The 16,192-nt window shown below is 27.8% G+C and overlaps 1 protein-coding gene across 1 annotated transcript in view; it reads right to left on the bottom strand.

Moving 5' to 3' along the window:
• The window catches only part of LOC129918475 (D-beta-hydroxybutyrate dehydrogenase, mitochondrial), a 53,482-nt gene extending 46,432 nt beyond the window's left edge, over positions 1 to 7,050 (bottom strand). Inside the window, exon 1 of the mRNA XM_055999058.1 lies at positions 6,754 to 7,050. Within this exon, the coding sequence (XP_055855033.1) occupies positions 6,754 to 6,768 (15 nt within the window). The 5' untranslated portion in view covers positions 6,769 to 7,050. The remainder of the gene's footprint in view (positions 1 to 6,753) is intronic.
• Positions 7,051 to 16,192: the final 9,142 nt, after the last annotated feature.

Here is a 16,192-nt window from a genome sequence, read left to right as displayed (position 1 = left end):
TGAATTTGAAGGTGATAGAATAAAAATAGGTAGATTTTTTTTGCAATAAAAATGATTTTTTAAGGTTTCACTTCTACCAAGTGTGAATTGCACACGTGATTTTTTTTTATTTCATACGCCATTTTTCTGCAAATTAATGAACAGTTCCAAGTTTCTTAAAAACTCAATTTCTTGCTTTTATTTCAGAGCAACAAGACGAAAAAAATTTGTATTGTGTAACTCTGGTTTATTATTTTTAAAACTTATCCCGGTATTGCAGTTTTTAAAAAAGTATAAAAGTTTCCAAAGTTGAAGTTAGATAAAAAAATATTACAATTTGAACTCAAAAAACAGGGTTTTTCAGAGCAAAAAACCTTGTATTCATCAAAACTTTTTTGTTATAATTTAAGTTGAATAAAGTGCTTTAGCAAAAATGGAGATCTTTTAATTATCTACATTTTATACCGTAACAGTTTTTTTGTAAAATGCACGGTTCTTGCACTATAGCTCATTAAACTCGAGTTAGACTCACAGGGTATGAAAATTGTAATTTGTTCCCAACACTACAAAAGCAAATCTTAGGAGGGGAAAGGGTGATTATCTATTGTTTTGGTTTACAATGAACCCAAAAAGTGCAAATTCAACCCAAGCACAAAAAATATTTTTATTTTTGTCGACCTGTGTTATCTGTCCGCATCATATTTCACTTGATATAGTTAATAATAATCAATAATTATTTAATTCTAAAATTGCTAAGTTATTTTCTTTAGTGATTTTTTTTTCTGACGATAGAGCCATCATAAGTGAAGAGCAGATTATCCCTGCAATGAAGGAAATGGGTACCGCATAAGCACGAAAAACACAGACAGACAGGCACAAAGGCCTATTTCCGGCATACATTTGAATGGAGTAGTGCTTCCCAAGTGTGAAAAGTTTAATATCTGTGGTCTATTAAAAATAATGAAGCTACTACTGATGACTATATTAATCATCACGTCAGCAGAGGGTGGATGAAGTGGCGGGAAAATTCTGCTATCTTCATTCATGTTAAAAATACCATCTCTCTAAACAAAAAATAACAACCGACTCAGTTGCCAAATTTCGGTTTCAGGCCCCAATTTTACAATAATATTGTAAAATTTGTTATGGTTTTAAAACTCTACACGGCGAAAAAAGACTGCTTAAAAACAAGCGGAATCTGCATTAAATTAAGGGGCTTCTGCATGGGTTTTTAACAAGATGACTTTCGCGCGCTAATTTAGCGGACAAATCTTGTTAATTTTTTGATTGTGCAGATTTAAAAGAAATTCACTTAATTTAAACAGAAAATCATCTTAAGTTTTGGTGGAACTGCCATTGGGGATCAATCTTACAATTGTTGGGTCTCAAGGCGAGTGTTTTTTCAGCCTATCTCAATGTTGGAAATAAGTATCATAAACTGTAACTAAATCTGAAGTCTGAGGATAATTTTACAATTTTTGTTTTTCAACATATTTTTGAATCGGTAAAATATTATTTTTTTAAATCTATATTTAGGTACATTTGGTTGTTAAATTAACAATTGAAACAAATGTACATTTATTTTGCTTTGTTTATTTTCAAAAACATTATCTGATGTACTTGAGTAATAAAATGTAATTATTGTATAAAACTATTGTATTTTGCATGCAGCCAAAATAATTACATTATCTGGGTTCGAAGAAATAATAATAATAAAAAAAAAAATACCCTCCCACGTCATTACAAAGCTGTGTATCTATATCTACACTTCATTTGCCACCCCATATAAATGGTTGGCAATAAAATCAAAAACGAATATACATGAACAAGGACGACTGCTGACCAAAACCATTAGCTTTATTGTGGCCCCCAATATTTAAATTGGTAATTGTTAAAATCAACAATAGCGACCGCTGCTGGCTGACTGTGTTTGTGTGTGACAATAATTAAACAACTAATTATGTAATAAATTGCAATTGGGGCACGTTTTTCCAAACCATATATTTTTAATATACAAACTCTACTATATTCATATAGGAGACCAACAGAAATTAAGGCTGAAGTTCAAAGTTTGGGTCAATATTTGCTCTAGCCCTAACTAACTATGCTTAACAAAGTTTTATTTTATATTTGCTGAGCGAATTCCCTCTCGATTACGCCTAATTGCTCTTGACGAGGTGTTTTACCCTTACAGATGATTTAGGGTTGATTGTTGGCTAGATTCCGGTGAAAAATCAACCCTAAATAGGGGAAGCAAGTAGGTGAGAAATGTTATAGAGGTAAGCTAGGGGAATGTCCTACTATATACTAGTAGGTATAGCCTGCTCTTAAGTTTAGCAAGAAGCACTCAACTTGAGAAAGAAGGAGGAATGCTTTGTAAACGAAACTTTCACCAAAACATATGCATAAGTTTTCAAAGGATATGTGTGCCATGTTTTAGTTTTTGTTGCTGTTGTTAAGTTTTGCAACCCTTTTTTTTATCAACAAATAAGAGTATATAAGAGGATAACGTTGGTATATTATGATAAAGTTCAAGTTAAAGAATTTATTTATTAGAACGAGGGCAAAGGAGAACTTTTGAATTGGTTAATTGATCAACTTATCAACTTGTTGCATAGTTTTACTTGGTCTTTGGTTTCATTTTATTTTTTTTTTATCTTAATATGATTTAACTTCTTAAAATTTAAGTTACTGGCAAAGAAAATCACGAAGAAAGATTAAATGAAGACTAGATTTTAAGTACCGTAAAAAGTTTATGTACCTTTTTGTACGTTTTTTTTTTGTTGATATATTGGAGATGTAGTGAAATGTCATTTTTGGAGTCTTTAAAAATATATCTATAATTTTGGATTTGAAGGGATGACAATTAGTATTAAGTAAAAACCAGTAAAAAAACAGTGAGCATCTAAGCTAAACTTGCTGCTTAAAAAAAATGCCTCCTTCACTTGAGTTTATCAATATAATAAATATCACGTATACACCCTAGGGACCCATTTCCATTGAGAGTATGTACCTATTATAAAAATCTGTACTTTCATAACTGTTTTTCTATCTTAATGATCGAAGAACCAAAGAAAGAAGATTTTTTAAGTGAAAGTAATATTAAATAAAAACACATTTAACACTAAAATAGATTTTTTTAAATTTTCGCATTCATGATGTTTTTTCGTTTGTTTATCAGCTTGCCTGTTTGGTTGTATCTCGATCTATTGCCCTGAATGCTTGAATAATTTTCTTTAAACTTCTTTTTTAATGTTTGAAAGGGATTCCCAGCCTAGATGTAAAATTAAACCAGATTTAAGACAAAAGTTTTAAATTGTAGAATGGGGTGAAGACAAGCTAATGCCAAGTGAGGTTTTTTTTAACCTGATAAGTGATAATTTTAGTCCATTTCTTTTAAATTAAAGAAAAAAATTATTCGTCAAGAATGGAAGAAGCCCACAAATTACACTTTTTCAATTTTTTGGTGGAGGTTAGGATTCGAACCCAGACTCCTGGTTTCATAGTCCATTGCACTAAACATTTCATTACGCTGTACTACATGAATAACAAAAGAGTATTAATTTTAACATATATGCATTTGGAGCCACATATTGGTTTAATTTAAAGGTGTTTAAAATTCATAATAAATATTCTCTACACTACTACCCAGTCTAAATTTTTTTTTTTAAACAAAAATAAAATAAGAGAACAGATTAGGAACGCCAAAAAAAAAGCAGATATAAACTATCTTTATCAAATTCCAAAACTAACACACAAGAAAAAAGTGGTGCTAAAACATAATAAAAAAACCTGAAGAAAAAAGTGAATACATTTATTAACTCAAGTTTATACCCTATAGAAAATTAGGTTTTCACTGGCAATTAATTAAATTGAATAAAAAATTGCAATAAGAACTCAATTTCAAAGAAATATTTCATATAAATTACTGTCGTGTTATGTATGCAAAGATAATTGCTAAGTAAAAATATTAATTTTGCTTTCATTTTCCTTTAAAATATTTCCTAACATTATACAATGAAATCACAAAAAATTGAAGTTGATTATGAAAAAATATTTATCCGGGCAAAAATTCTTTTAACTTTTGCATCACATAAGTTTTCTAATTTTATTTTCATTATTTTTATTTATCTGTTGAATATCTTTGATTTATTTTTTTTAATTATTTCTGATACGATTTATGACAAATATCATGCCAACATTTTCAGTACGTCATTTTAAATTTCGTGTTTATGCTTTGTATAAATGCTTTCCGTTTATTATGATAAATCAAATAAATCTTTGATAATTGTGAAAAATATCCTCAAAATAATAATTAAGAACAACATTCCTGTCATACAAAGAATTTTCTATGTAAGATAAGTTATGTTTTTAAATTCAATCGAAATAAAAAACATCATGAAAATGCACCTTCCTATGAGAATTTTTTGTATGGTACCTGCGTGTTTTTTAAATTAACCCTAAATCGAGGAAGCAATTACCCAGTACCCATTTTAACCCTTTTGAAATGATTTTTAATTCTGTTGGTCGGTGAGTTAAAGTTTGAAATTTTAACCAGTTTTGTGGTCCAATACCAATACCAGAAAAATAGATACAGTAGAAAAAAATCGAAACAAGCTTGAACTGACTTCAGAAACTTTTGTTGACGTTTAGAATTTTTGTTTGTCATTGTAAAAAAAGGGGCCTGTGACATAAAATGTTTAACTTTAAGCTTTTTTTTTGTGATGTCAAAATCTGATTTGACTGTACTTTTAGTTATAAGATAATAGTCGTATAATGTTATGTAAAATTTCATATACGGTCAGTAAATTAGTTGTAGCTATTTGATAAGTAGACTTATTTTAATCAATTATTATAAGTTATATACATAAGTTACAAAATGGATTAAGCTTTTTTTAAGTTGAAGTAATTTTCAAACATTCTATCAAGATCGGATCGATTTGTTTAAACTTTCGTTAAAGAATCTTCATTCTTATTAAAAAAAAGTCATTCATTTCTCAGATGCCATTTTATGACCTTTATATATTTTTATTGCTTATTCTTATTTGGATTGACTGTCTGTAATAAGTCGTTCTTCCTGCGAGTAAGAAATTACTTTTATTGTATATATTTATTTTATTGACATTTTATTTTGTATTCCTTATGGTTTTTTATTGCATTCGATTTCAAATCCAAAGTAAACTCAACTCACTTATACTTTTTTCTTTGTTTTGATCTTTCTTGCAGCTGGGAATTCTTGTGTTTTATGAGATGTGACATTTTAAGTACATTTAATGTTGTCATGTTATCATACTTGATAAAAAAAAAAAAAAAAAAAAAAAAAAAAACATCGCAAGGAGATATACGAGTATATTTGAGTAACGTGTGTTTTTGAAAATATTCCTTTAGATAACAGTTAGATAGTGATAGTATCTTATAGTAAGTACATAATAATAATATATATTTGCATAGTTGGTATTGTACTTTTAGTAAAGAATACATTTATGCAAAAATCTGTAGTGTTTGGCAGAATCATGATTACAGTTTAACATACAAAAACAGTTGCTAAAAGTATGCGTTTTGATTTGTCTTATTAAGACGCATTTTTAGAAAAAAACAATTAGTTTTGAAAATATACTTTTTTGTAGGTTTTTCAAATCTGGTGCTGAGTTCAAATCCGAAGTCATCCGAAGTTTATAAGCTTCCATTTTTGAGATATTATATATAATTTTATAGAAGTAACCTACATTTTCTTGATATGCATCAACTAAAAAAAACCTTATTTCTGTTTTTAAAGAGTTAAAAAAAAAATGCTTTGATATATTATTATTTTATTTTTATATTTAAAATAAAATAGTGATGAAAAGCTGTTTCGTGAAAGTATTGAAAGTTTATCAAATCCTAATTCCTCCATTTAATTGTGGTAAGAAAACACTACTATAATATTGAAATTTTTCTTATACCTACATTATTTTCTTTGAAAGAAAAAACTAAATTCACTCTTCTCTCCTATAATTGAATTTTCTTAATAAAAACAAAGGAAACCTAAAATCTTAATAAAATATAAGCTCCCCTTTTATATTTTATTAAAACATGCAATCTGTTTTATTTATTTTTTCTTTCTATGTTATTTTATCCTTTTTTTTTTTCTTGTCCCCATTTTCCACCCACTTTCTATAAATTATTTTTATGCATAAGAAAGTTATAACAAAAAAAAAAAACTTGCATAACTAAACAATATATTTATATCCGGCTTATTTATTATTTTTTCTTTCTTTTCGTCTTCAAGAGCCCTTTTGAAATGTCGCTCAAATTTTAAATAACAAAAAAACTGTATTCAAACGAAAATAGAATAGAAAATAATAAAATCAACCCAAAAAGTTGTTATATACGACATTCAAATGGAAGAAGATGATGCTGCAACTGGCACTTCACCTGCTGGTTTCAGATTATTTTCTTTAATGTTTCCGATTTTTTTCATTTCCATTGAATCCGTTTGATTGAAGATTGATTTTCTTATTCAAATCCCTAAATACCTATGTAACTTAGGTGGAACATTTTGATGACTTTTTGATGACAATACTTTGTCGTTTACTTCGATTTCTATTATTTTTTTTTTATTTTGTAAATTGCCGCCAATACCACTTTGCCAAGTTGGACTAATTTGTCGTTCATCGACCTATTTGGCTTTTTGCCACCACACTTTGGTGAATTTCTTGTAATTAGGTAAAGTATTTAAAGGGATTGTGTGAAGTAATTTTTGGGAATGTGGAAATGGATTAAAGATTCACTTACAGTTACGTCCTGCATGATGAAGTTTATTTTTATATTTAATTCACTTAAATCACAATATACAATAAGAGTCTTGAAAGTTCTTTTTTGTTATTTATTTCAAGGGAACACTTTAAAAAGTACACTTGGTTTAGAAAAAAGTTCTGATACAGTTCGTTTTTAAAAATTCTCACACGGCGAAACGGTCACACTTCAACTGGAAATCTCAAGAACACACAAATATTCTAGTGTCATTCCAACAACTGTCCGGTGGCGCTCGATGCTTCAGTCTGGCATTGGGCGAAAAAAAGCTACGTCCACCGGCAACTAAACCTATTTGTTTCGCTTTTACACACATATGAAATATATATAGAATAGCCATCGTTCTCAGAGTTATTTTAAAATTCAGAAGATACTTTTAGATGCATTTGTGATGGGGCATCTAGCAGGCGGACGACAGCTGCGTCTGTAGTCAGAGATTTATTTTTGTGTTCATAGCCGCATTGAACCTTAACAGCGCCTGTTTATTATTGAAACCTTTAAGGTGATATTTGTAAGGATGGACTTAAAAAATACTAACGTATTTTTGAAAATAGTACCTTTAAAGTTTGACTTTAAATTGCTGTATCCAAAAAAAAACATTAATTTAGAAGAAAATCTGTAAGGACCGTAAGAAAGCAATCCATTTGCAGTCTTAAGCGCCCTTCCTTTGTGTGTGAACATACTTTTCAAACTAGCATAACACGCTCCTGTATGTGTTTTCCTTCACTGTAATTAATGAAATATTTTTTGGGAGTTTTTCACATTTCCAAAACAATGCCATGTCCAACGATTTAGTTGAATGCGTTGATGATTTTCTGGGAGATGATTATTGCAGAAAAGAAAATTAATGAGTTGATTTTGTTTAATTTTTTGTTTTCTTTTTGCCCAAATTTGTTATAGATTAATAAAATTTGATGAAAATTTCTAAAAATAAAATGTTGCAAGAATTTTATGTGAACACAGTTCAGAAACGGATCTTTATATCTTTGAATGTTATATAGCTATCTGCTGACTGTGCTTTTTTCTTGTTAATAAGTTTTTCATTAATGTTTTTCAATCAGCAGTCACAAATTATTTGTTGGTATTTATTGCAGTTAACGAATACGCCACATCATCGCAACGTCCTGTTCTGAAAAAAATATTGGGATTTTACAAGTATTTAAAGATCAATGGATCTGTGCGAGATGATAATATGCGAGTAATAATAATTAGCGGTTAATGTGGAGCTATATTTATAAAAGCTTTTAATTTTATCGTGTTGCAAAATGTTGTTTTTCAGCAAAATGTCACGGATAATGACAGGAAAGTATTTTTGTTTCGGCAATTGGCTAGCAATTGTTTGTTTTTTTATTTTTACGATGAAAAAGATGATCTTGTTTTCGCTTTTGAAATAATTTCATTTACCTACCAAAAAAAAAAAAAAAAAATTCTTACGAGGGCATTTACATTTGAAATGTATGTTCATGTGTCAAGGAGTCTATAATTGATTGGTAAATTCTTGATATAAATAAGTCGGAGATAAAAACGGTTGAAAAATATTTTAAAAAATAATAAATGCCAGGATCGTAAAAATATCAAAATAAAAAAAATTCAATGGAAGTTAAAAAAAATATTTGTTGAAATTATGCATACAAAACAATAATATTTGTTAAAATTAAATGCATTTAAAACAATTTTTTTTTTTTAATAATTTGGTTTATGCAAATAAATGTATTTTGCATTAAAAAAAAAAAATTGTTTTTAAATATCCTTGCATTTTTAGCTGATATTTGGCATTAATATTCATAATTATTGTGATATTGACGAATATTAGAAAAAAATTAATGCATTGAATTTTTTTTAGTACCTACAGTTTTTTTTTATTTGTAATAGTATTTTTTAATGCAAAATATTTTTATTTGGAAACAAAAATTTGAAAATCGTTAGAGCTTTTTTTTAGATAAAAAAATGTAGGTACCTATAAAAAAATATGACATTTTAAATATTTATTAACAAAGTTAAAAAAAAAAATCATCAAACTGTTAAAAAAAAAATTGATTTTTCAAAAAAAAAAAAAAAAAAAATGGACTAGGTAAATATTTTGCATAAATAAATATTTTCGTTCTAATCGATTGAATCGCTTACGACCAATTGAGAAATGAAGAAAACGTTTCTATGACAGACACCGTTAATAACGCTTCCAACTTATTTGCTCCATTACATACAAACATTTAAATCTAAATTGTTAGAGTCGCTTTTGAGAAAGTCATTTTTCAAAAAAAAAAAAAAAAAAAAAATTGGTTTAAAAAAAATTAAAAATTCATTTAAAAAAAACGATTTCGTAGCAATTTTTTTTATTCAAAAGTAAGAACTTATTTGTAACAGTATTAATTTTTTTAAAATCAAAATTGTTAGAGCAGTTTTTGAAAGAAATAACTTATTTCATTTTGGTCAATTACCTATTACCATTGATTTGGATCCTAAATAAGCCAAAACGCAACGATGTCGAATCAAATCGTTGAGTATACATTAGGCATCGAACTTTAAAGCCTTAGTTAATGGGTTATTTAATTGTTTATCGTTTGGAGACATTAATATTTATCTGTTTGATGCTTCAAAAACAATTGAAATACAAATATCTCCGTTATCGAAATACCTTTGCTCTTTTAGAAACTACTTTCCGAAACCAACAATAAAAACGGTGCTAGTGTAAGTCTTATCTCAAGTTAGCTCATTAAACTCGCATCTTGAATAGCACCGAAAATTGTTTTTTTTTTTTTCGTTTAAACGGAACTCACAGCCATACAATAGTGGCACAATTCAACTAAAATGTGCATGAGATTATCCTTGTCCCCAATTTCGGAAGTCCTGTTAAGCAAAGAGATTAATTTAAAATTAATTAATAAGTTGTAAGTTGTAATGATACAATTCGCAGAAATTTTAACTTGATAGATAAAAATTCAGATTTTTTTTATAAATAAAATAAAATAACATGATTGATTGCGTGTTTCCTGCATTTTACATCCATTTTGGTTAACATCATCCAGTAAAAGAAGCGTTTCGTTTATAAATCAGTCTCTGCATTTTTAACTTTATCTACATAAATATGTACTTTTACATGGGATATAAAGGACGAGAGTGGAAACATTACACAGCAAATCCTATGAATGCTGGTAAAAGCATTCTTTACGGGAAAAAGGTTTTAAAATTTTATCTCTACTCATGGGTTAATGCTATTTTATTTTTTTATTTCTTACCGTTGCGCCGCGTCGCGTCGCACAATCAAAATATATACAAATACATTGTGCATTGAGCAAAAATAGGCGTTGAAAGTGTGAAACCATTTTAAAGGCACCATGGTTTCAGAAAAGGTTAAAGTTTTATTTACACAAAGAGGCTATGAAGATATCACTCAAATGCCACTAAAAGGTTAAAGGTTATTTTGTGTTCAAAACCATTATTATGGCGATGATGATGATGGTGATGCAGATGATTGACATTTATATTGTAACGAAATGTCTGGCACATGGTAGAAATGTAATTTTTGGTGGTAAATTCTGTTAGGTCGTAGAAGTGATTAAGTTAAAATAGGGTCACTCAAGTTTGAAATGTCATTATAATTTTATTAGCAACACTGAAAATGGGAACTTTTTGCTAAGAATTGATTTTTGGAATTTATTTTGCTTACCATATCAAATGGTTTATTACTAAAAATAAATTTTTCTACGAAAACTAGAATGGAATGATATTTGGAAATTGCGATGGTTAAAAAAGATCGTGTTCAATGTGGGCGATTCACGTCCTTGTGGGCCCCGTAGTTTGACAAGGTGCTGCACCGTTACAGCGAAAGTGGAAATTGATTGTGGACATTTGAGACAATTATGATGGCATTTATAAAAACACAGGGCAAGTTAAGGATTAAAAAAAAAATAAATCGAACTCTAGATATCAATCAAATATGTCTTTACCATTATAGAGAATGCAAAAAAAACTCAGACTGCAGCCCAAACCACTGAAACGTTAAGAACGGTCATTTCCATAAAAGCGTTTTCTTCACGTTATGACTATACTGAAAGAAAAAACAACTTCAGATCAAGGAACACCATATATTGATCATATTAAATTTTACGTTTTTTTCTCATTGTAAGAAAAGTTTAAAAAAAAAACTAATTTTGGATTTAAGAAAAAAAAAAAAAACATTTTTTTTTTTTAAATCAGTTTTTCGAACAACGGTTAGTATTTTCTTTTGAATTGTATACCAATTTTTATACTTAAAAAAATATTTTAATATTTTACACAACATCTTTTTGATTTAATTTTTAAATAATGTAAACATTGTACCTATACCTACATCCTACATGCTTTAAATGACATACAAACGAAGAAAAAATAATAAAAATTATTTTTATTTTAAGTTTGTTTATTTTTTTAAATTTTCAGTAGTCTTTTTTTTATGAAAAAAAAAAATATTTTTTTTAAAGAAAATAAACTGCACGTTATTAATGAAACAAAAATAAAAATTAATAGATACTCATTCACTTGTTTTTGAATAAAATGATATGAAAGTGAAAAAAAAAAACAAAATTGCGGAGAAATTGTTGTCCGCAAAAAAAAAGTTTTGGGACAAACTAAAACTGTAATTAATTCTTGATTGGTTGTAATTTGGCAAAGATAAAGCCAGTTAAGTGAAAAGAGAGCAAAATCATAAAACCATCATAGTTCAAAAACAGGACGAAAACGAAAAAATTAACTCTTGAAAAAAAAAATATTTTTTTTTGTTATTTTATAGCTCTGAGAAATAAAAAGTGAATTTTTCCAATGTAGAGAAGCTTATAATCTACACATGATTTGAAATATTTGAAATTTGAAATATCCGAAAAACCTGTTATTTGACATTTAACACATTTTAAAATTGCGATATCAAGGATTTCTCGAGGAAAAAGAGTGACGTTACTTTTTTTGGGGAATTACAAAACCTACAAGTCGTCCATGTATTTTTGTTTTTGATAGCTTTATTTTCGACATTTAGCCTTGGATAACTTTTTATGCACACATGGGATTTTTTGACATTTTAATTTAATCGATGCCTCAATGCTCTATGTCTATACCAATTGTTGGCTCTATGCGGTTTGCAACATCTATTTTATGTCTATTTTGTCTGGACTATACGATGATAGACAATGCGAAAAAAGTTGGTCTTGTATGCCTGTCTCTATTTCGAGCTACAGTCCAATGCACTGAAATAATTTAGTTGATGGTTTTGAAAGATTTCCTAGAGGAGAAGTAGAAATAGAAAACAGTAGTTACCTTATAAATAACCAAAATCAAAAAAATTCACAAAACCGGGTTCAATAGTTTTGATTAAAAATAAACTGTGGGCTTTAGCAAATATAAGATCCAAATAAAAAAAAAAATAAACAAAATGTTTTTTTGACCATATTATTAAATATACATACAACTGGTTTCTTGATCCCTGATTTTTTTCTAAATGTCTTCCTATTGAAACGAAAATTTTTATTCAAAAATGGAGTAAAATGTTGATAAATATTTTAGATATTTTGTTTTTATGTGTCGAATAATTTTATTAAATTAAAAACTGTAAAAGAAAGTTTTTTTTGGAGGAAAAATATTGATTTATTTATCAAGGAAATTGCAATATATAGGCAACTTGCTAAAAGGTCGATTTATAAAAAAATGATTTTTTTTTTGTAGAAGATTGATGTAAAAATTAGAAAATTCGAAGCGGAGGACTTTCCCATTAATATTAAGAGCTCATATTTGGTTGGTATGTTCTAGAGGTGGTGTCTAGCAAAGTACAAAATTAAAAAAAAAGAATTTCGATTTTACAGGAATGAAATTTATAGAACTGTTAGTATACGTAATATAATCCTAATTTTTTAAATTTTGAGCTACTTAATTTTCCAAATCAAAATGTGTTGATGATACTTTTTAAATGCAAAAGTGTCGTGTAAACAATTAATTTCAGCTCAAGGTTCAGTGTCTGATATACCCTTTCAGTTAGAATATTTAGTAGCCCACTATTAATACGCATGTTTATTATAAATGTATGCCCACTTATATATCTATTAGTATTTTTATACTTCAAAATAATCAAACACCTTTATATTAATGCAATTTTCATCAAATAGTATTATCCTTATAAAATGTCTAACAAGTTATCCCTTGGATAATAAATTATTTATTAACAATCAAAATGTAAAATTTTGGATATCTTTGTTTATTTCGGTGTGATATACAGGCATATTTATGTATGTTTGTATGTATGAACCTTAACCATTTCCAAACAAATAACGAACGGTAAAATGAATTATTAATGAACAAATGTCATATTCACAAATATTATTTTTCAAACAGAGTAATATTTTCAACACATAATATGTGCATAAGGGTGGTCCGAACATTTTTTTGTCACTTTTAAAAGTTTTACGAAATAAGAAAACAGCCTTCAAAATAAGAAGAAAAGAAAAAGAATTTAACTCAGAAAGGCAAATTTTTTATGTAATGTAGGTACTTAGGTAAAGTAAAAAAAAGTAAAAAAAACCCACTAAAAATTATAAAAATCTTGTTTAAAGTAAAATCTGGTAAACCATTAGATGAAAACTAAAAAATGAAATAACCCAAGTTTGAAGGTAATTAATATTTGTATGTTTTGGGCAGTGACTTCTAGACATTCTATAACTATATTAATTTCTTATGTTTCGATCAATAAAAAAAAAAAAATTCAACGTAAATTAAAATAAAAGGTCGAGACAAAAAAACCTAGTATATTCTGGACCATCCTTTTGTATAATAACAGACACAGACATGTAGTTACATTTATTCCGATAAGTGGGAACATGACAAAATTAAAAGAAGAAAATTGTATTTCAAACATACCAATACATACATTTATATGAATGTATGATTTTCATGTGAATCAAAATGTTTTCAGTAGAAAAATATAAAAACAATAATTTTCATGTGAATCAACCCAAATGGTAAGTTGTATTTGTTTTCTCCATAAAAAGATTTTTCTTGGATTTAAAAATAGCTACAGCACTCGATGTCGCATATGAATATACGTTTTTATGTTATATAAAAAATACAACCAAACTTAACCCAAAAAAGAACACGGTTGCCAAGTAATATAGTCAAATGTCATCTCTATCCATGAAGGCACTATGCTAAAGGTGTTGTGTGGCGTTTTGGGGTGGGAGTGACATGCGTGTGCCGTTGAACTGTTTCAATTTTTATTTATTTTCATATGCGATATACATATATTTGTAAATATGCATAGATACTAAGGGTAAGTTTAGAAGAGGTAAAAAAACCCAAATTCTAGTTCAAAAATTCAGCTTTTTAAAACCATACCTAAGCAATTTTAAAAATACATTCTTAAATTGTTTACTTAATTCAAGTTTTGTGTTTAGGGGTAATGAAAAGGACACAAAGCTCCAAAAAGCGAAAAAAATATTAGTTTGAAAAAATCCTGGTTTTAGTCCCTAGTTCAAACTTTGACCATCTGTCACTTTGAGAATGGCAATAATTTTACTGCCTGTGGCTGAAAGTTGATTCTTATCAAGTAACTACAATCTTATATAGAAATAAAATGACGCATTCAAGTTAAAATGTCAAAAAATGCAGATTCGCGGTTTTGGCGTTGTGCCGACGATATCATGATCCTGAACTTTTCAGACAATTTGCCTGCTGAGGTTTGGACAGCCACTAAAGTTGCAAAACTCATCCGATTTTGAAAAACGGCAATTGCTCTGCGATATGTGCATTGTGTGTACCTAGTTTTTTTTTTATTTGTCCTTACAAAAAAGTTATGCCCAAAAAATGAACTTAAAAAACTTTGGACTTACGTCACCACTGTAATAATGAACCGATTTTCATAAAATATACGGCAATCGCTTCGTATTAAATATCTACATTGTAATCCTAAAGGAAATTGTGTATTTGATGTCGTTTTCTATTGGCTCTCCGGAAGCGTCCGGAATCATTCAGAAGCCTTCTGGAAAATATTCGAAAAAGAATTTTAAAAAAATGATGCAAAGCAATCATGTTAAGTTAAAAAGTGTTTGTTTCAAAGATGTACCAAATTGATTTGTACTGCCTTATAGAAATTAAATTACTAAAAATAAATCTTTTTTCCACGTTGATTTTAAAATGTTCATTTTCAACGCTAAATCATTCCGAATAAACGTTAAATCAAAGTGGCTTCCGTTCATTTTGATGTCGCTTTCCTTAAGTGTACATAAAGAATTAGGCAAAAATTAACATTTTACAAAAGTGACATGGGAAATGAGGTCAAAATTTTGGTTTTGAAAATTCTGCTTTTTTTTAACGAAAATTCTGTCTTTCAAAATTCGGCTTTTTTAAAGTTCTGCTTTTTAAAGTTCTGCCAGCATATACGAACAAAAAAATTTTTGCCAATGCCGTTTTTTTTTCATAGTATAGGTATTCCCTTACTAAGCAAAATCACATCTCATTGATGTAATTCAACTTTATTTTTTTAAATATACCTTTTCTTTTTAATTTGTTGAATACCTGTTCATTTTTATTATTTGATAATTTAACAAATTTGTAATTATTTTTTAAAAATGTTTAACATGTAAAATCCTTTTTTTTATATTTCAAACTTATTGATTTCAAAAAAAAAAAATGAACATCTAAAAAATTGACAAAATAATTAAATTATAACATAATCAGAAAATTTTACGAGAAGATGATTTTACAAAATTTAGCAATAAATTAAAAAAAGGTTTTTAACATAGGTATTCCAAATAAATTTTTTTTTTTGCAGAATTTTTTAAAACAGAATTATGAAAAGCAGAATTTTTCTGACCAGAATTCTTTTTTTTTTTTTTATATTCTGCTTTCAAAATTTTGTTTTTCCAACACTGGTTTAAAAAAATGTTTGAATATGCATTTTTAAATTAAGTAAACAAAAGTAACAACTACGATTTTTTAAAGTTTGGATCTGCCTGAATTTAAAAATAGAGCCGCATCCTTTTTGATGCAAGGTCCTTAATTTATCTCTTTTCAGAATTGAGCTTACTTATTTTATTGAAATAAAATTTCTTAATCCAAATAAGTAAATTTAACACTATGTACACACGCAAAGAAAATAATATTACATTTATAGAACATCTTGGTTGATGTTTAACTTTTTTTTTTTTGAAATCACACATTTATCAAAATTGACTAAAAGCCTTCACTTTGAACAAAAAGTACAAACATGTGCAACCAAGTCGTCCATTTTATTTTACGCCACAGCAGAATTTCGGCTAACGTATACAAATTCACCACAGAAAATGGGTTTTGATATAAAAAAAACCCAAAAAAAAAAACAAGTTTCAGCAATGAATCAACTCAGACAATCCCGACGGAGTTTATTTTTTTTAAACAAAGATGACTAAAATAATGCTCATCGCTTCGG

The sequence above is a fragment of the Episyrphus balteatus genome, chromosome 4, assembly GCF_945859705.1.
Source record: "Episyrphus balteatus chromosome 4, idEpiBalt1.1, whole genome shotgun sequence".
NCBI classification, from domain to species: domain Eukaryota; kingdom Metazoa; phylum Arthropoda; class Insecta; order Diptera; family Syrphidae; genus Episyrphus; species Episyrphus balteatus.
The sequence above is the reverse complement of the archived record's forward strand: the minus strand, read 5'-3'. Positions and strand labels throughout refer to the sequence as shown.